This window comes from Nycticebus coucang, chromosome 8 (assembly GCF_027406575.1).
Source record: "Nycticebus coucang isolate mNycCou1 chromosome 8, mNycCou1.pri, whole genome shotgun sequence".
Lineage (NCBI taxonomy): Eukaryota > Metazoa > Chordata > Mammalia > Primates > Lorisidae > Nycticebus > Nycticebus coucang.
The window spans coordinates 7,080,357-7,101,947 of record NC_069787.1 but is presented as its reverse complement, the minus strand read 5'-3'; the positions used below and the strand labels follow the sequence as shown (position 1 = coordinate 7,101,947).

The window sequence follows — 21,591 nt, the reverse complement described above, 5'->3', positions numbered from 1 at the left end:
ACATAGCCTTCCTGGCATTTTCTTAGTTATTGTGCTAAGACATTTACTTTCCACATTTACTAAGTTTCACATGTACCCTTGTAAGATGCACTGCAGGTGTAATCCCACCAAGCCCCTTCCCTCTGCCCACCTCCCCCCTCCCTCCCCTCCCTTTCCCCCTTCTCCCTATTCTTAGGTTGTAACTGGGTTATAGCTTTCATGTGAAAGCCATAAATTAGTTTCATAGTAGAGCTGAGTACATTGGATACTTTTTCTTCCATTCTTGAGATACTTTACTAAGAAGAATATGTTCCAGCTCCATCGATGTAAACATGAAAGAGGTAAAGTCTCCATCTTTATTTAAGGCCGCATAATATTCCATGATGTAACATATACCACAATTTATTAATCCATTCGTGGATCGATGGGCACAAAAATATGGAATGCTTCATGAATTTGTGTGTCATCCTTGCGCAGGGGCCATGCTAACCTTCTCTGTATCGTTCCAATTTTAGTATATGTGCTGCCGAAGCGAGCCCTGGGTGTTTTTTTTTTAGTGTATCTGTCTATCCCAATACTCCATGGTGTTTCTGTGCAACACTTCACAGATAAATAATATTAAGGATTATTGTTCATTTTGTTAGATGTAGTAATGAAATTGGAGATATACTGACATAGTCAATCCTTCTTATTCCTGAATTGTTATCTGCAAACTCATCTACTTGCTAAAATTTATTTGCAACATCAAAATCAACTATCTTTGCTTTCACAGTCACCCACAGCTGTGTGTATGCACAGAGCTGCCAAAAATTTGACCCAATATGCAGATTCCCAGCTGAGGCTGAACAAGGAGACTCTCTGCTTTCCAGTTCCAGCTCTCATGTCACAAATAAGAGTGCTTTTGAGCTCCAGTTTAGTGCCATGCTTTTTGCATTTGTGCTTTTTCTTGGTGATTTAGCTGTTTAAAATGGCTCTTGAGTGCTTTTTTTTTTTTTTTTTTTTTTTGTGATTTTTGGCCGGGGCTGGGTTTGAACCCGCCACCTCCAGCATATGGGGCCGGTGCCTTATCCCTTTGAGCCACAGGCGCCACCCCCCCTTTTTTTTTTTACAGTTGTAGTTTTTCTTATTTCAGATTAATATAAGAGTACAAACGATTAGGTTACATTTTTGCATTAGTTAGGTAAAGTCCAAGTTGTAGTTGAGCCCTTCACTCAGGGGCTATATACCCTTACATGGTGCCCATTAGGTGAGAGCTTACCAATCCTCCTACCTCTTACTCTGTCCCCACCCCCTCTTCATCCTCCCCCCACTTGAATTTAATTATGTTTTTCTCTCATGTGGGCATATAGTTGTGTATCTATTGATTTCATATTCATATTGAGTACATCGAACACTCATTTTTCCATTCTTACGATACTTTACCAAGAAGAATATTCTTCGACTCCAATCAGGTTAATACAAAAGATGTAAAGTTTCCATCTTTTTTATGGCTGAATAGTATTCTGTGATATACATATGCCACAGTTTACTAGTCCATTCTTGGGTTGATGGGCACTTGGGTTGTTTCCACATCTTGGTGATTGTGAATTGAGCTGCAATAAACATTCAAGCACAAATGTCCTCATGGTAAAATGATTTTTTTTTCTTCTGGGTGGATACCTAGTAATGGGATTGCAGGTTACAATGGAAGGTCTACTTTTAGCTCTTTGAGGATTCTCCATACTTCCTTCCAAAGAGGCTGTATTAATTTGCAATCCTACCAACAGTGTTAATGTGTTCCCTTCTCTCCACATCCATACCAGCATTTGCTGCTTTAGGACTTTGTGATGTGGGCTATTCTCATCAGGGTTAGGTTATATCTCCGGATGGTTTTCATTTGCATTTCTCAGATAATTAGGGAAGATCAGCATTTTTTCCTATGGTTGTTGGCCATATGTCTGTTTTCCTGGGAGAAGGTTCTGTTTATGTCTCTCGTCCACCTGTAAATGAGATTGTTTACTCTTTTTTTTGTTGAATAGTTTGAGTTCTCTGTAGATTCTATTTATCAGCCCTTTGTCAGATTCATAGCATGCAGCTATATGTTCCTATTCTGAAGGTTGTCTGTTTGCTTTAGTTGTCATGCCCTTGGGTGTGCAGAAGCCTTTTAGCTTGATCGTGTCCCGTTTATTTATTTTTTGGTGTTACTGCAATTGCCAAAGGGGTCTTCTTCATAAACTCTTTTCCCAGGCCAATATCATGAAGAGCTTTTCCCACACTGTCACTACTTATAAAAATTGACTCTCACTGGATAAAAGATTTAAATTTAAGATAAGAAACATTCCATTTAAAAACTCTGTACTTCTACTCAGAAGCAGGATGCTGATACTTTTAGATAGGAGTCTGACAGCCTCTTCATTTGGTAACAAATTAATAAACTTCTCTTTCCTTTTCCTGGTGGTTCAGAGGTTACCTTGGAACCAGAGTCTTACTGCACATGCAGACCTCCCATAAGCCTCTCTGGCTCCAGCTTAAGTGCTATCTAGAGTTCTCCAGCCCCATGAAATGGGCCTTACTGGAAATATGTGTGTTAGATAACCTTTGTTTAGGCACAAGTGCTGCTGGCTATGAGTTCAGTGTTCAATTCTGTAAGGTGTCTTCAAACAGAAACACACATAAAACGAGGTTAGATACTGATCGGTTGATGGAAATGTCACGACCAGAAAGTCACAGGAACCTAAACCGAACAATAGTTCAGTGTTCACTAAGTTAGTGTTTTTGGTAACTTCATAGAACAGACCTATCTCAAATAATGAGAATCTACTTCACAGTTGATACACATATATGTATTAAAAGGGGAATAAAAGTATGTATATGGGGAATTCAAAGGAAACATGATACCAAAGGTTGAAAGTTGTGGAAGCAGGGCGGCGCCTGTGGCTCAGTCGGTAAGGCGCCAGCCCCATATACCGAGGGTGACGGGTTCAAACCCAGCCCCGGCCAAACTGCAACCAAAAAATAGCTGGGTGTTGTGGCGGGTGCCTGTAGTCCCAGCTACTCGGGAGGCTGAGGCAAGAGAATCGCTTAAGCCCAGGAGTTGGAGGTTGCTGTGAGCTGTGTGAGGCCAAGGGCCATAAAGTGAAACTCTGTCTCTACAAAAAAAAAAAAAAAAGTTGTGGAAGCAATGATTTATTAGACTATTCTATTTTTATGTATGTTTGAAAATGACCACAATAAATGGTTTAAATGCACTTTGAGGATAACATCTTGAGGAAGAATCTCTTATTCAGTAGCTTTTGCTTCAGACCCACTGTGAGGGCTCCGGATGATGTCACCTAACATCCCAAATCCTTCAGTGTTGTGAGCTGGGATTTAAGAGACCTGGGCTCTAGTCTCATCCCCATTTCAGAATTGCTTAGTTACCTGTAGCAACTCCCAGCACCTTTGGACCTATTTTCTTTTGTAGGGACTAGGTCTCACTCTGTCACCCAGGTTGGAATATAGAGGCACAGTCAAAGCTCAACTGAAGCCTTGAACTTCTTGAGCTCATGGAGTCCTCCTGTCTCAGCTTCTCAAAGTGCTGAGGTTATAGGCGAGCTACTTTACCTGTTCCTGGACCTGTTTCCCTATTAGTGAAATAAAGAAGTTGAAATGGCGGCTGGGTGTGGTGGCTCATGCCTGTAATCCTAGCACTCTGGGAGGCAGGAGGTGGGGTAGGAGGTTGCGCGTTAGCTCACAGGTTTGACACCAGCCTGAGCCAGAGCTAGACCTCATCTCTAAGAATAGCAGGGCATTGTGGCAGGCGCCTGTAGTCCCAGCTACTTGGGAGGCTGAGGCAAGAGAATTGCTTAAGCCCAAGAGTTTGAGGTTGTTGTGAGCTATGACACCATGGCACTCTACTAACGGTGACAAAGTGAGACTCTATCTCAAAAAAAAAACACCAAAAAATAAGAAGTCAAAATGGACAACTGACTTCCCTTCCACTGTTAAATCTTCTAATTCTGGCAGTCCTGGTGGCTTATGCCTGTAGAATGCTCCAGGCAGAGGCAACAGCGTTCACAAAAGCCTGAATGCAAGAGAAAGCTGAAAAAGGTCCAGAATTCAAAGTCTGTCATCACACATAGCGCCAGCCTTATTTGCCACTCTTCCTTTTCATTCACCTTTCCTCCTGCTCAGCCTATGCGCCAGAGAGCCTGTCCTTAAGCCTCCTTTAAAATAACAAAGTCAGGAGAAACTTTATACTCCCATCACACTTTTGCTTATTTTAGCAGAGGAAACTCAGGCTCAGAAAGGTTAAGTCACTTGCTCAAAATCCCACAGGCAGTGAGGGGGTCAGATGGGGTTTAAACGCAGGCCTGCCTGTGTCCTCCGCACTGCAAAGGACACACGGTGACTTTGCGTCACATGTCTGGGAGAAGCGCCCTTACAAGTTCCTGCATAGCATGCTTGGCTCTGCAATGACTCCTCACATTTTACATCGAGAAAGCTGAGGTCAGTTTCCTCTGGGCCAGGGCCGTTTGAGTCCGGTCGCCTCAAGCATCCCCTATCTCCAAAAGCTCAAGACTTTTACTTTGTTTTACTAGAATCGTGACAGTGTGTGTGAACTTAGCAATAAACTGTATCTCATCTGTAAAATGGGTCTTGCGAAATTGTTGTGAGGATTAAACAACTGAATCTGTGCAGAAGAGCTGTTTGCCTACGTGTAATCCTGGTAGCACATTAAAGTCAACAGGTTACCTCGGCCTAAGCCGGAGCAGCATCAACCTGCGCAAAGAACCTACGCCTGCAGGCCGTGCGCAGGCGCACTACGCCAACACCCGGCGCACGGGCCTGCGAGGTCTGCGGCTGCGCACTCTGCCGGCTTTGCGGCCGCCCTGCTTGACGGCCGCGAAGTCTTCCTCCTGGCCGGCGTTGCTGGGGTAACGGCGAGCGCGTGGGGCTGAGAAAGGTAAGGCGTCCGGTGTAGCTGAGCTCTGCGGCTCTTTTATGGTAGAGGGATGCCGCGGCCGGGGGAGACCGCGTTCCTCCGAAAGCCTTCCAGGTCGAGAGCGAAAAGGGTCCAGGGACTTTACTGCGGTTGCATTGCTGGATGAGACGGCCGGGCTAGGAGACAGGCTACTGAAGTTCGGCCGGGCGTTAGCTCCTCCGCTCCTTCTCCTCACATCTGCAGCCCTTTGCACCTTCTGGAGACACTGAGGCCTCGCCCAGTGCTGGGGGCCAGGGTTGCCAAGGTCCATCTGACGCTCTGCCACGAGGAGCCTCATTTCTAAGTGATGTTGGAACAGGTGCACGTTCAAGGGAAGAAGCTAAGGGTTAAGACCGGGAGTTACGAATTCATCCCGCCTGTAACTCTTTTTGGCTTGTGCTCAATGGTTTATTGCAGTTGCAGCTACTCGGGCAAGCACTTTACAGGTGGTAGGCCCTGCCCTGTTGGAGGTGCCTTCCCTACAGTTACCTAGCTCATCCTCACACCAGTGTTCAAAGGCTTATTATCTATTTATGTCATATTCTCAGGTTCCAACTTGAAAGCTCCCCAGAGGCAGGATTGTTCACCCTGTCTCTTTCATCCCTGGCTCTCTGAGCCCAGGGGGTACCCAGATGGAGCTTCAAATGAGTTTTGTTAATCCTTTGCTGGCTGGGAGAGTTTAACCAGGCTTATTTGGCACCCGGGTCAAGGGAGTTGGAAAATTAAATGGAGCCAGCTGTCCCCTTTTTGTTTGCCTTTCAGGTAGATATTTACTGAATACCTAAAAGGTGTTAGATTGTCAGTTCAAGAGAAGAATGAAAAGCAAGGCCTAGCCTTTGATAGTAAGTCTCCTCATGCTAGAGTCAGGCATGCCCAAGTTTGGGAAAAGAGAAGTCATGATTCCTTACAGGTGCACTTAGCCCCTAGGAGTCGCTTCCTTTATCTGTACAATAGAAATAAAAATAGTACTTACCTCAGGGACGGGTTGGGATTGAATTTGAATAGAGCACCTTGTCCTACCCGATTGGCCAGGTGTTGAAGTTAACTGGTCCACCCCAGAAATTATGATCCAGTTAATTGCAGGTATAGTCTGGGCATTAAGATTTGAGGGTGGCTAAGTTACGTGCCACTCCCAAGTTAATTTTCTTCATCTGCACTTCAGTCATTATTCTTTGCTCAAGAACCTGCAGTGACTCCCAAGTCTCAACCAGCCTTTGCATCCCAAATCTCCTGACTACCAATCTAGTCTTCTCTATGTTTTTTTGTGTGCTTGCTTCAGGCACGGCTTCTCTTTTGTGAATTAAGGGTAGTACGATCCAGCCCTTCGAATCCACAGATCCCAAATCTACAAAGTCATCCAACCTCAGATCGAAAATACAATGAACCTCTGTATGATGACCACCCAAGAGACTATAACAAACTGGTCAGTATACAGAGGCAGTCAACATAACTAGGCCTACTGTACTGATACGTATATGTGGTGCATGTCTGATCTGTGAAAATTAGGTCAACTTAAGGTGGTCAATTCAGGGACATGGTCAACTGTAGAGGATCTACTGTAATTCCATAAAACCTACCCTTTTGAAAAGTACACTTCAGGGTGGTGCCTGTAGCTCAAGGAGTAGGGCGCCGGTCCCATATGCTGGAGGTGGCCGGGTTCAAACCCAGCCCCGGCCAAAAAAAAAAAAAAAAAGAAAAGGGAAAGTACACTTCAGCAGTCTTAGTATATGTTTTCAGAATTGTAAAACCATCCCTGCAATCTAATTTTAAAACATTCCATTGCCCTTTGTACACCTGTATCTATTAGTGATCACTATCCATTTCTCTTGGTCTCCTGGTAACCCCTAACTTATCTGTTTTGCCTATTCTGGACATTTTGTGTTAGCAGCTCATATGTGGTGGTTTGTGTCTAGGTTCTTAGCGTAATACTTTCAAGGTTCATTCCATGTTGAATATATCAGAACGTCATTCCTTTTTCTGGCCAAATAATATTCCATCGTATGGATAAACCACATTTTGTTGATGTAGTTATATATTGGTGGAAATTTGAGGGTTTACACTTCATCATTATGAATAATACTGCTATGAGCATTCATGTACAAATGTTTTCATGAACATATGTTTTCTCTTGGACCTATACTTAGGGGAATTGCCAGATCATATGGTAACTCTTTGACATTTTGAGTAATTGCTAGACTATTTTCCAGTTCTGTTCAATTTGAAGATGAATGAAACTGGGCTGAGAAGCTTAACTGGGTCTTGCAAGGTCACACAGTAATAATGGCAGCTTTGCATGTAAGAGAGGCCTATTGTGAGCTAATTCTTGTATGTGCAGTCACGTGAGCAGAGCGATGCTAGAACCTGGATCATGAGGTTTAACAGGTGTTTTGTAGCTCTTAATTTTTTTTTTTTTTTTGGAGACAGTTTCACTTATTAACCCTCGGTAGAGAGCCGTGGTGTCTGTCACAGCTCACAGAAACCTCCAAATCCTTGGATTTAGGTGATTCTCTTGTCTCAGCCTCCCGAGTAGCTGGGATTATAGGCACCCGCCATGACTCCCGGCTATTTTTTTTGTTGTTGCAGTTTGGCCAGGGCTGGGTTTGAACCCACCACCCTCGGTATATGGGGCTGGCACCTTACCCACTGAGCCACAGTCGCCACCCATGTTTTGTAGCTCTTAAGTGTGTGAGGCTCTTCCACCTCACACACTTAAGTTAGAGTGTAGAATTCAAGTGTCACAGCTCAGTCTTAACCTTTTCTTTAGAGTATGACAGCAGCCTGAAAGGGAAAATCTTGAACAAACCAGGCAAATTAAAATACAACTTTTCATTTTTATTTGTCAAGAGAATTTAATTGGAGGGGGCGGCGCCTGTGGCTCAGCGGGTAGGGCGCCGGCCCCATATGCCGAGGGTGGCGGGTTCAAACCCAGCCCCGGCCAAACTGCAACAAAAAAAAAAATAGCCGGGCGTTGTGGCGGGCGCCTGTAGTCCCAGCTACTTGTGAGGCTGAGTCAAGGGAATCGCCTAAACCCAAAGATTTGGAGGTTGCTGTGAGCTGTGTGACGCCACGGCACTCTACCGAGGGCGATCAGGTGAGACTCTGTCTCTACAAAAAAAAAAAAGAGAGAGAGAATTTAATTGGAACTTCTTGATTCCAAATGTAATACATGCAAGTCAAATGCTGAACAGAGGTTAAGTCGTAAAAGTGAAAAATCTCAGAATAAGTCCAAATTGTTCTTGGAAATCCCTAAAAAGTTACCTTACTAGAGGCCAACATCTTACCTCCCCCCCCCAACAGCTAACCCAGTATTTATTTTCAGTTTTGGAATACATTGTTGTATCTTCAGTTGAGTACTTGATATAATTATTGGTTTGGATTGAGGAATAAGTCAGCAAATATGGTAGAAGTCTAGTCAAAATGCCCTTGGAAGAGAATCTCTTATGTTTCCTATGAACATGCAGTAGACGTGGTTTTGTTATAAATACAGTACATCAATATGTAGGCATAAATCTATCATATACACAGTAATGCTCAGTATGTAATTCCATTGAGGGACCTTGTTTAGAAATTAAATTATTCTAGCGTGTTCCTGCTTGGAACACTTGGTTACTTCGAGGAGGATTCCAGCTTGCTGACTCGTCTCGTTTGATTGTCATCTTTGAAATTGCTTTCTCAATCCCTCTGAATCTTCCTTTCTCCCCTGTAGAGGGTTGAGCGTCATGCTAACAGTAACATGTAGAGCAGCAGTTCTCAACCTGTCGCGACCCACAGGAACTGTATTAAAGGGCTGCGGCATTAGGAAGGTTGAGAACCATGTAATCTTTGTATTTTCCCTGGGTGAGATCTTGGAGCTGTGAAGGTTAAATGTGTGTGCATGATCTGGCTCCCCTGTATCTTTAAGCACCAGATAACCGCTCAGTCGAAATCAAGTACAGACTTAATACTGAGGGAGCAGCAGGCTCAGGTCTTCCATCTCAGCCCAGAGCATCTGCTCGTTGAGTAAGGAGACTTTCTTGCAATCTTACGTTTTATTCCCTCCCATATGGTTACGTTTCTCTCTGTTAAATGCATCTGCTGTGGCTCTGTGTCTGCATCACACAAGGCACTCGACTTTACTTCCTTCCTTTAGCTGTTAATGGATTGCAGCCAGTTTCGTTACCTCCGACTCACTTTCATGTGTATTATATGCTTGTTTTATCTCCTCGGGTCCACTATGAGACCCGGAAGGAAGAGGTACTGGCTTTAGCTTCCTTTTCTCCTGCACAGTGCTGGGTACACAGCTGGTAATTCTATAATTGCTCGGTAACCCTTTAGCTTCTGACCTTGAGAAATACCCTGTTTCCCCGAAAATAAGACAGTGTCTTATTTTAAGGTGTGCTCCCAAAGATGCACTAGGTCTTATTTTCAGGGGACATCTTATCTTTCCTATGAGTAGGTGTTATTTTCGGAGGATGTCTTATTTTTGGGGAAACGGGGTAGCTGTCATATAAAAGTAGACAGATGCTACCTCTGCTTAAAGCAGAACCCAGAGAGAAGAGCGTGGGCTTCAGAGTTCGTCAGACACGGGGTCACCCAGGGCTGCCTCTCTCGGGGCCCTTCACACATCTCTCTAACCTGGGTCTAGTTCCTCACTGAGGAGATGGCACTGCCAGTGTTCATCCTGTAGTAAAAATTGTCGCTGAGACCTGTGTGGTGCTCACTGTGTGCCGGGTACTGTTCTGAGCACTAAACTATAAGACAGTCTGATTTTGCCCCTATTTTGCAGATAAGGAAGCCAAAGCACAGAGAGATGGACAAATCACACAGCTAGAAGGGTAAAGTCACTTCCAGCCCTTGTAATCTGGGTTTAGAATCCCTGCTCAAAGGCTCTAGCATTTATTTAGGGATGTATAATAGACCCTTATATAACCATTGCCATCATTATTACATACTAATTTACTTTAAAAATTGGGAGATGGGGGCGGTGCCTGTGGCTCAGTGAGTAGGGCGCCAGCCCCATATGCCGAGGGTGGCGGGTTCAAACCCAGCCCCAGCCAAACCGCAACAAAAAAATAGCTGGGTGTTGTGGCGGGCGCCTGTGGTCCCAGCTCCTTGGGAGGCTGAGGCAGGAGAATCGCGTAAGCCCAAGAGTTAGAGGTTGCTGTGAGCCGTGTGACGCCACGGCACTCTACCCGAGGGCGGTACAGTGAGACTCTGTCTCTACAAAAAAAAAAAAAAAAATTGGGAGATGATTGACCCAATATTTAGAATGTATTTTAAGATCCCCTTTTTGGAAAATTAAGTGCTCTGCTTGCTAGATTTAATTTGTTGAAGACAGGGTCTCTCTTGGTTTTATTTGTATATCTCCAGCACCTGAGATTATTAGGGATCTCCTGGTAGGTACTCAGTAAATGTCTGTTGGCTAATGGAAAGAATGGACGTAATCCTGATAGACAGAAATCCTATTATGCTTGTTCTCAGGAGACTTAGCTTTGCATCTTTGAGCATGTCCCTGGGTTTCATTGGAGAGAGATAATACCACTGACTTCTTGGGGGCTGCTCTGAGGATTAATTGCAATAGAAGGTGAATGTGACTTATACCGCTCACACAGAGTGTTCTTATTACTCTGTGTCTTTTAGTTCATTGCTTTATAAATACTGTTTTCCCCCCACAGACTACCAAGTTTTCTTACCCTGTGTATAAACATACCGAACATTTTTGATAAACGTGATTATTGACCGATTGTTTCTTTCTGCTGCTTTTCTCCTCTTTAAAGACTAGTTCTCCGGGAAAATGGCAGAAGCAGTATTTCATGCCCCCAAAAGGAAAAGAAGAGTACATGAAAATTATGAGTCTCCATGGCCAATCCCTTTCGGTCAGGACCAAAGTCTTGAGAAAGAATTCAGGATCTTCCGTGCGGAGCTGATGAATAACAACGTGATTGTGAGGAGCCCAGAAGACATGAAGCAGCTGTATGGGAAAGTCAGTGCAGGCCCTGTGTGCGTTACTCTCTAACAGCCCTGAGCAGGCAACTCTCCTTCCTTCCTTCCCCTCCCATCCACCCTCCCAGCCCCCACCCCACATGAACCGTAAATGGCGCACACTCTTTCCTGGCAGCTAGTCCAGTGTAAGAACAGTACAATTTGAATGAAATGCCCCAAAGTTATAAAGTTAATACAATGACAGATGGAGTGCCCCCAACCTACAAATCTATATTAGTATTCAGCCATGAAGCAGGGGCGATGGATTCACCATTTTGCCTTTGAATTATCAAAGCAATCCATGTTGATTGTTTACGTGAGGGGTAAAAAGTGAAAATTCCCACTCACTCACTTTCCACTCCAGAGGTAGCCGCAGAGTGGCGTATTGTTCCAGCTTGCACACCAATCCGGTGAGACTTTGGAATGTCGCTCCTTGCCTGGGTCTGGGAGCTGGGCTTAGATGAGGACAAGTTCTAGTCTTTACTGTTTTCCAGCAGTGGTAGGTTGGGGTTAAGACTGGGAGCTTTCTTTTTGTTGTTGTTTTATTCCATAGTCTCTTCATTGCTGGGGGCATTTTTTTTTTTTAAACAGCTTTATTGAGGTATAATTTACAGCCATAAAATTTACCATTGTATGTGTACAATTAAATGATTGTCAGAGTTGTGCAACCCTCACCGCAATCCAGTTTTAAAATGTTCCCATCACCACAGAGAGTTTCCTTGTGCTGGTTGCACTTAATCCCTTCTCCCACTTCCAGCCCAAGGCAGCCATTTATCAGCTTCCTGTCTCTATAAATGTGCCTTTTTTGCCATTTTATAGAAGAGTGGGTAGCACTGACCCTGGTGAGTTGGGAGTCTGAGTAGGCCGGGGACACCATCCCCCTCAGCTTAGCAGTAAAACCTTCCTTTGCAGTATGTAACTTTAAGCAAGAGGCTTAATAAAGTGCCCTACATGCTGTTCATTCTGATTGTTACATCTGAGTGGAGGGTAAAGGGTGTTTGTTTTATTTCGGTTTGCTATGTGTTTAAATTTTATTTTATTGTTTCACGTTGAGTTGAGGATACAAGAATTAGGCTACAATGAGCGCATGTTTTAGGTAGAGTCCCTCTTATAATTGTGTCCCACCCTCAAGACCTGTGCCATATCCCCAACATTGTGCCCATTAAGTGGGAACACACTCATCCCCCTCCCTTCTCCCCTCTCCTGCCCCCCAGAACTTGTTTGTTGTTACAGATGTGAAGACAGACATGCCTGTCACCACATCAGAGAACTGATTGGAGTTTTTCTCTTATGTTGGAGTGTAATTAGTTCATCTACTGTCTTCATGTTAGTATTGAGTACATTGGATTCTTGCTTCTCCATTCTTGTGATAGTTTACTAAGAAGAATGTGGTCCACCTCTATCCAGGTTCATAGAAAAGATGTAAAGTCTCCCTCTTTTGTATGCCTGAATGGTACTCCGTGGTGTGCATATGCCACAGCTTGTTAATTCATTCCTGGGTGGGTGGGCATTTAAGTTGTTTCCACATCTTAGCAATTGTCAATTGACCTGTGATAAACAGTCTAGTACAAATGCTCTTATGATAAAATGATTTTTTTCTTCTGGGTAGATGCCTAGTAATGAGATTGCAGGATCAAATGGGAGGTCTGATTTGAATTTTTGGAGGATTCTCCGTATTTCCCTCCAAAGAGGTTATATTAGTTTGCAGTCCCACCAATATGTGTTTAAATATTTTATCATTAAAGGAGGAGGGCTCGGTGCCCATAGCTCAGTGGTTAGGGTCCCTGGCCACATGCCCTGGCGCTGGCAGGTTTGAACCCAGCCCAGGCCTGCTAAACAGTGACAACTACAACAAAAAAATAGCCAGTGCCCGTAGCACAGCGGTTAGGGCACCGGCCACATACACTGGGGCTGGCGGGTTCGAACCCGGCCCAGGCCTGCTAAACAACAATGACAACTACAACAAACAAATAGCCAGTGCCCGTAGCGCAGCGGTTAGGGCACTGGCCACATATACTGGGGTTGGCAGATTTGAATCCGGTCCAGGCCAGCTAAACAACAACTACAACAACAAAATAGCCGGGCGTTGTGGCGGGCGCCTGTAGTCCCAGCTATTTGGGAGGCTGAGGCAAGAGAATAGCTTAAGCCCAAGAGTTTGAAGTTGCTGTGAGCTGTAATGCCACGGCACTCTACTGAGGGTGAGACTCTGTCTCAAAAAAACAAACAAACAAAAAACATAAATAAAGGAGGAGAGGAGATATATGTTGTTTTTGGAATCAGCTGAAATGAGAGGACTACTTCAATTCTGGAGTACAGAAGAATCCAGAAGATTTTTGTACCTAGTGGCACGGCTTCTACTTTCAGACACTCTGTGTGTATGAACCACGTATGAAGAAGGAACTCGCCCTGTGCCTGCCCTCAGCCTCTTAGACCTAGACTAAAATCACTGGTTATGGGATAGATGAGGTGTGCTAAAAACTTGTTAGTACTCTAAAAATGGTTGGAGAAGTGGCATGCTGAGAGCAGCATCAGTCATTGTTAGAAAAGGAAACTGGAAAGCGGGGTGAACCTCTTGTTAAATAGCAACAGCCAACCCTCTGTATCTGTGGGTTCCACGTACATAGATACAGCAGAATGAAAATATTCAGGAGGGATAACTGTGTCTGTACTATTGGTCACTATACCATATAGTATAACAACTATTTACGTAGCATTTACATTGCATTAGGTATTATAAGTAATCTAGAGATGATTTAAAGTATATGGGAGCATGGGGGTAGGTTATATGCCAATACTATGCCATTATATATCAGGAACTTAGGAAGGACTTGGCACCCATGGGGGAGGTTCTAAAACCAATCCCTGCAGATGTGGGGGGATGATGTAGAGTCTACCTTACCTGAAAAACTGGTAACTAAATGTGAACTAACTTTCTTTTTTCTCTTCCTGGAAGGGTTATTTCGGAAAAGGTATTCTTTCAAAAAGCCGTCCAAACTTCACAGTTTCAGATCCTAAGCTGGTTGCTAAATGGAAAGGTAAACTTGTGCATCATTTGGTGCTTTTGGAAAATTATCATTTTCTTTCATTTTTAACCTTGCACCTCAGGTTATATAGTAAAATTCTAGAGGAGATGTAACACGTATATTGGTGATTTTACTTCCCAAAATGTTAATGAGGCTAATTCTAATCAAAGTAAAAGGATTCTTATGATTGGTGAAAATGTGTTTTATCTTCTTTCTAGAATTATCAAAAGTATTATTCATCGCATGTGGAAGGTATTGGTAATTAAGTACTGTTCACCCATGGCACTATGCAAACTGAGTTTTGTATTTTATTTCTAGAATTAGAATTTACAATAACCATGACATGGACCTATTTGTCAAAGCAAAGTGATGTGCGTAGCCCTCGCTTGGTGGTTCTCTTTTCTTTAACTTACAAATCTTTTAGTTTAGTTTCTCTAAGGAACTCTCAGACTCTCCTGGTAATACTTAACCAACACAAGCAGATTAAAACAGAATTAGGAATTTTTTAATGTTTTGTTATAAGAAAATGTACAGATTCAGCCGCACTACCATACCATGTAAGCACTCAGGCACAAGTCCTGCAGTTTGGCAGCATGCTGCTTTGACGAGACCCAGAGAGAGAACCTCTTAGGCATTGCTGTGAGGGTGCAGGTGATGTGGTGCAGCCCTCACAGAGGGGACATCCGCACGGTCTGTCAAAATGGCACATGCTTTGTGTTTAATCCCCTAAATCAGTGGTTCTCAACCTTTCTAATGCCATGGCCCTTTAATACAGTTCCTCATGTTGTGTGGTGAGGCCCAACCATAAAATTATTTTCGTTGCTACTTCGTAACTGTAATTTTGCTACTGTTATGAATCATAATGTAAATATCCAATATGCAGGATGTAGTTTCATTGTTACAAAGGGGTCGCGACCCACAGGTTGAGACCTGCTGCCCTAAATGTTCTCCAAGATAAATTATATATGTATTTTACTTTCTTGTTCTTTCATTCCCCTCTCCTGTGAGTCCTTGGTAACCTTTATATTTTCTGTCTATGAATTTACCTATTCTAGATATTTCATATGTAAGCAGAATCATAACAGTATTTGTCCTTTTGTATGTAGCTTTTTTTTTTTTTTTTTTGTAGAGACAGAGTCTCACTTTATCGCCCTGGGTAGAGTGCCTTGGCATCACACGGCTCACAGCAACCTCCAACTCCTGGGCTTAGGCGATTCTCTTGCCTCAGCCTCCTGAGTAGCTGGGACTACAGGCGCCCGCCACAACGCCTGGCTATATTTTTTGTTGCAGTTTGGCCGGGGCTGGGTTTGAACCTGCCACCGTTGGTATATGGGGCTGGCGCCCCACTCACTGAGCCACAGGCGCTGCCCTGTATGTAGCTTTTTTTAAACTTACTGTGTTTTCGGGATTCATCCCTATCAGAACTTCATTGCTCTTTATGGCTGAATAATATTTCATAGCACATTTTGTATAACCATTCACCTCTTGATGGACACTTAGGTTATTTCTACATTTTGATTGTTGTGAATAAATATTATTGTGAACATTAGCATATAAGTATCTATTTGAATCTCTGTTTTCAGTTTTTAGTTATATACCCAAGGGTGGAATTATTGGATTATATGGTAATTCATATGCTAACAACTTTTTGTTTGTTTGTTTCTTTTTTTTTTCTTTTTGAGACAGAGTCTCACTTTGTCACTGTAGTGTGCTGTGGTGTCATAGCTCACAGCAGCCTCAAACTCTTGGGCTCAAGTGATTCTCTTGCCTCAGCTTCCCAAGTAGCTAGGACAGCAGACGCCTGCCACAATGCCCAGCTACTTTTTAGAGGTGGGGTCTTGCTCTTGCTCAGGCTGGTCTTGAACTCCTGAACTCAAGCAGTCCACCCTCCTCAGCCTCCCAGAGGAAACCACCGAACTGTTTTCCAGATTGGTTGGACCATTTTACGTTCCTACCATTAATACTCCGCAGGTTCCCGTTTGGCCACATTTTTGCCTACACTGCTTTTTTTGTTTGTTTGTTTGTTTTTAAATAATAGTCATCCTAATGGGTGTGAAGTGGTGGAAGTTTTTCGTTTTAATGAAGTATAATTTATGTACTTTTTCTTTCATTTCCTATGCTTTGGCTATCTTAAGAAACCATTGCCAAATCTAAATCATGCAGATTTTCTTCTTTGTTTTTTTTTTGCTAAGAGTTTTATAGTTTTCACTTTTAAGTATAGGTTCTTGGTCCATTTTTAATTCATTAGAAGGCATAAAGTAAGGATTCAAATTAATTGTTTGGCCTGTGGATATCCAGTGTCCCGGTACACATATTTAGTTTTAACCCAGAAATCCCATCTGTAGGAATTTATCTTAATGATGGACTGGCAAAAATATGAAAAGAAATAGCACAAGGCTATTCATTACACCACTGTAATATTCAAAGACTCAGAACAACCCAAATGTCCATCCGGAGGGAACCATTTGAATAAATCATAGTGCGTTTATTTAATGCACCGTGGAGCCGAGGTAGGAACGGGGATCTCTGGGGTATATTCTTAAGTAAAGAGAGTAAGATAAAGGAATGTACACAGTGTGCTATAGTTTACCGAAAGAGAAGGAAGCATAAATACATGTATATTTACGTATATTTTTAAATGGAAGGATAAACCATAATTTTTTTTAAATGCCTATGGGAAGGGATAAAACAGGATGAAGAGAAATGTGAGATTTTGTAGATTTGACTTTGAAACCTTGTAAGTGTATTATATTACATAATTATAAAACAAATAACTTTTTTTTTTTTGCAGTTTTTGGCCGGGGCTGGTTTTGAACCCACCACCTCCGGCATATGGGGCCGGCGTCCCACTGCTTTGAGCCACAGGCGCTGCCCCTAAAACAAATAAAATTTTAAAATGTAATTTTTTTAAGAGAAATGTATATATTAATGTATATATCAAGTTGGTTATATAATCAAACAGGGGGAAATTATTTTGAGTAATTTACAACAGCGATTTGAAAAACACAAAACCCCCAGATTTGACTCTTCAGTCCTAATGGGAATTTGTGTCAGTTATCTTTTGTCACAATAATGCTGCGCTTAATAAACGACCCTGAAATCCATGGGTTGTTTTTTTGTTGTTGTTTATTTTGAGACAGAGTTTCACTTAGTCGCCCTGGGGTTGAGTGCCATGGTGTCATAGCTCACAGCAACCTCAAATTCTTGGGTTCAAACAATTCTCTGGCCTCAGCGTCCCGAGTAAATCCGTGGTTGTTAACAGCAGCCAGAGTGCTCATTCGTCTATAGTTTTTCTGGATAGGTGTGCTGATCTGGGTTGGGTGTGCTCATTTTCGTAGGGTTTTCAAGATGAGCATCATTTATTCCACACCTTTAAAGCAGGCAGAGGAGGCCGAGTTTGGGAAAGGAGAAAGACTTGCCTGATGGCAGAATCAGAGAGGACCCAGATGCAAACCCAGACCATTGGGTAACCTGTTATGCATTTCAGTTGGGAAGACGCAGAGCTAGAGCCAGAGTCCAGGACTCCTCTTCCCGCTGCACTGTGGAGTCAGACAAAGAGGCTTTTCCTTCTTCACTCCTAGACAAATCCATATCCCCAAACTGGCACTTTCCCAAGCTTTTCTTGACACACATGAGGAGTCAAGAGGCAGAGCGTGCACCTTAGGGCCTAAGCATTCTCATCTGAGCGCAGGCATGAGAGCTCGGGCCTGGCGGAGAGGTTTCCTCTTGTGTACCTTCACTGCTGGGCTGGGGTTTCCAGGTCCCGTCAAGCCCGGCAAGAGGGAGTGATGGCAACATCTGCCAGTGATGAGGGGGCGGAAGGATGAAATATAAAGCGTGTTTTTGCCATCACTGACTGAACAGTGTTAACCTTCTGGGTGTGTGATTTTGTGAATCTTGAAATTTTCTTTGTTGCTCATAGGTTTTTAGTGGTTTTTTTCCCTTAAAGAAAATTATCTGAAATTAACAGAACTTGTTTGTTGTTACAGATACGAAGACAAACATGCCTGTCATCACGTCAGAGAAGTAAGTTACCATGAACTCTGGCTTTGGTGAAAGTCACGGTTTAAGTCAGAGCTGTTTTAGGTAGTCTTGCCCGAGGTGCCAGTCTAAGCCCCACTTTCTCTGTGTTGTTTTTTTGGTAGCAGATGTATGCTTGAAAATTATGTCTGAATTTAATGTGGATCAGATCAGTTTTGAAATGCAGTAAGTTTGCTTAGATTAATATTTTGCCAGTTGAATTCCTTAAACTATCCTGTAAAGGCTCCTTTTTAAGTGCTCAGATGCTCGCCCTAGGTTGCAGGCTGGCATCCTGCCTGCGTGGGCTCTAGACGGTCCTGACCTCCCTCATGCTGCTCTGTGGAATGGAAGAGACGTTCACAGAGGCCATTCCTCCTTCACTCCTAGACCTTGCCCAAACATTTCCCCCTGACTGCACCATCCTGCCTGGCTGATAACAGCACCTCCTCTGCCCTGCTCACGGGTCACCTCTCCTTTGTTTCTCTCACCCCTTCTGCTGGCCTGAGTGCTACTTGTCTGGCTCCCGAAGAGACTACTGTAGGACGAGGCACTTTGTCGTCCCTCACATGTGGGGTTTGGGCTGTCAGTCCTTGGAGAGCAGGGACTGGACCCTGCTCCTTTCTACAGTCCCACCTTTGCAGTAAGAGTTTGTTAACTTACTCACCATCCATCCCAGAACTCATTATCCTTACGGTGCAGTTCAAGTCAGCGCTTCCGTGAAACCTTGTAAAACTGAAGTCCACAGTGATTTTTTCATAATTGCTTCTAGCACATACTGGCAGAAATCAACACCTCCTTTTTAGAGGCGTTGCCGTGTAACCCCACGGCCAGCAGAATGGCAAGGAGGCACCAGCGAGGTCTCAGTGGCTATAACCCAATGGCTAGGATTGGGTGGGGTTCTGGTATGTGAGAGAGGCCAGCTAAGAACCTGGCAGGGGCCCCATGCCAAGGGGCTATGGTGCGAACAGGTTGCCACGGCCAAGACCAAGGATTCAGAAACAGCAGGAGCCCATCTATAAGAACTGCGTCCCCATTAGGTTGGTCATAAAGATGATATGAGGTCAAGCCAGTTTGAGGATGTGAGCACTGTAGTATAGCATTCCAAGAAGTTTTATTGATCCTTATATTAATTTCCTCGGACCGACCTAACGAAGTACCACAAACTAAATGGCTTGAAACAACAGAAATTTATGCTTTCACAGTTCAGGAGGCTAGAAGTCCAAACTGCCGTCAGCAGGGCGGCCTCCCCAGAAGGCTCCCGGGTAGGTGGCGCTCAGCAGGCCTGGGTGTCCTCGACTCACAGGCGGGTTGCTCTCATCTCCTCCTCCGTCAGCACACAGTGTTCTCCCTGTGTGTTGCGGTCCAGATCTGCTCTTCCTCATCTTAGGTCGATTCCATCTGCAAAGACCCTATTTCCAAGTACGGTCATATTCTCAGGTTCTACAGCTTAGGACTTGAATGTGATTTGGGGGAGGGGACATGATTCAATGCATGACAATCCTCCCATGTGTTTTTATTAAATGTAGTTCAGGACGTGATCCAACTATTCATTACCCAAGGCCCTGCAGTTATAGAGTTGCTCTGGGAAACAGAATAACAATATGAAATATTCACTAGTAAACAGGCCTTCTATAAAATCAATCCACTCTCCTGCCTCCTTAACACTTTTGATAAGCCTCGTTCTGTTATCCCCCTAGTTGATTTTTTTCTTCAAGACTTATCTAACTGCCAGATTCTCATTTTTTAACCACGTTGCCTGTAGTTAGGTCCCTTTCCCTGACGTCATGAATGCTGCATCTTCTTTGCAAGATTCGGACGTTCAGTCCTGCCGTCTGTTTGCAGTGAATTTGCATTAGGAAGGAAACCAAGGAAAAAGGGACAGACGTGATGCATAGTGACTGGGTGGGAATGTTGCTGGGAGGAGGGTGTGCTTGTGTGGGTATTATTTTTTAAGAAGAAATCTTCAGGTTACCACAGCTCCTTTCCCTGTGTGAATTCAAACATGTCTAAAGATACTATCTGTCAGGTCTGGTGGGAGAGAAGTAAACGGTCGGGCTCTCCTGTACAAGAGTTGTGAGAGAGGCGGCACCCGCTGCTCCAGCGGAGCCAGTCCCTGCCCCTCTCCATGTGCTTTATTTGCATTACCTCATTTCATCTTCTCGGGAAACCTTGGAGGGTAGGTGCTGTCGTCGTTTCGGTTTCGTAGATAAAACATAAACCCTGTGCTTAACTCGCGTGCCCAAGACTACGTGGGCCCCACTCCAGAGCCTGAGAGGAGTTAGCACATAATGAGAACAATAAAGTCGCTGTCTGGACTGACATTTCCTGAGCGTGTTCCTGTGCTAAGCGCTGTGTTGATGGCAGGACTGTGCGTTCTCTCCTTGAGTCCTTGCGTGACTCCTAGGAGGTCTGTTGTGTTATTGTCCGTATTTGACAGTGAAGAAATGGAACCATGAGGAGCTCAGGGTATGCTCAGGGTCAGGGTACCTGTAAATGGGAGAAGTATGCCCAAGGGTGTAGAAACGCAAGGCTGTGGTGCGTCTGCCTGGGACTGTCCTGTGTCCTTGCCACCCTGAAGGCTCTGCTTTTCACCAGTCCTGTGACCACTGCTGGTCGTACTGCTCTGTCCCCACGACACTTTCTGCCTCATCTTTCACTCCTCACGTTTCTCTCCCTGCACCTTTTCCAGCATGTCTCAGGACGGTCTCAGCAGGACTTGGCTTTTAAGGTGTTGCCAGTCGGTGAGAGGTCACCCTCAGCTCCGAGGCCCGTACGCCATTGGTCCGGGTCATCTGTGTATCTGGCTCTTCATCACCAGTCTCTCTCAGAGACTTTCTTCCACACGTTTTTGTGGCCATGTGCCCTTTGAACTTCCTTAGTGATCCTCTGAGATCACCAGGAGGCAGGACTCCCCAGGCACAGTTCTGGTACGCGCAGAAGAGCAAAGAGGTGGAAAGGGTAATGGGCCCAGCTCAGAGCCTCGCAGAAGGGTCAGCTCCAGAGCCCTGATGTCCTGTGGCCAGCTTGTCCCCACACACTGCTGCTGCTCTCAGAACACCTAGTTAAGGTGTACATTTCCATTCGTTAACATGCTATTTTTTTTCTTTCTTTTCTTTTTTTAGAGACAGAGTCTCATTTTGTCACTCTCGGTAGAGTGCTGTGGCATCACAGCTCACAGCAACCTCCAGCTCCTGGGCTTAGATGATTCTCTTGCCTCAGCCTCCCAAGTAGCTGGGACTACAGGTGCCCGCCACAATGCCCGGCTATTTTTCTTGCACTTGTCATTGTTGTTTTAGCTGGCCCAGGCCAGGTTTGACCCTGCCAGCCATGGTGTACATGGCCAGCGCCCTACCCACTGAGCTGCGGGCGCCACCCTGTCTTGCATCTTTTAATCCTTGCTGCCACCCCAGAAGGGAGATAGGTTATCCCTGGTTTGTAGATGAGCACCGAGCCTTGGGGAGGCAGCGTCCTGCAGCCAGTACGAGAGCGCGACAACGCAAGTGTTGGAACCCACGTCTGCCTTATCTGCTCTCCTGCAAAGACCAGAGCAAAGCCCTCTGTGTGCTCTCTTGGCTCCAGAGCTTCCTCTCACACGAGGAATTGTTGAACCTTTAACTCAGTGATTCTTTCATGTTTTTTGAGTCAAGGAATTTGACAACAGTTGTG

The 21,591-nt window shown here is 44.3% G+C and overlaps 1 protein-coding gene and 1 non-coding gene across 5 annotated transcripts in view; one reads left to right on the top strand and one right to left on the bottom strand.

Annotated features, from left to right (window-relative positions):
- Positions 1–411: 411 nt before the first annotated feature.
- On the bottom strand, positions 412–518 carry LOC128592851 (U6 spliceosomal RNA). The gene has a single exon (XR_008382063.1). It is a non-coding gene; the product is annotated as a U6 spliceosomal RNA (small nuclear RNA).
- A 4,309-nt stretch (positions 519–4,827) lies between these two features.
- The window catches only part of TSEN2 (tRNA splicing endonuclease subunit 2), a 47,213-nt gene continuing 30,449 nt past the window's right edge, over positions 4,828–21,591 (top strand). Inside the window, exons 1-4 of one of the 4 annotated variants that reach the window (XM_053600090.1) lie at positions 4,828–4,903; positions 10,678–10,883; positions 13,836–13,917; positions 17,895–17,931. In XM_053600090.1, coding sequence (XP_053456065.1) covers positions 10,695–10,883; positions 13,836–13,917; positions 17,895–17,931 — 308 coding nt within the window. In that variant the 5' untranslated portion in view covers positions 4,828–4,903; positions 10,678–10,694. Of the gene's footprint in view, positions 4,904–4,931; positions 5,241–6,240; positions 6,345–9,684; positions 9,736–10,677; positions 10,884–13,835; positions 13,918–17,894; positions 17,932–21,591 lie in introns of those variants that run through there. The other 3 variants (XM_053600089.1, XM_053600092.1, XM_053600091.1) reach the window with 3 other exon arrangements.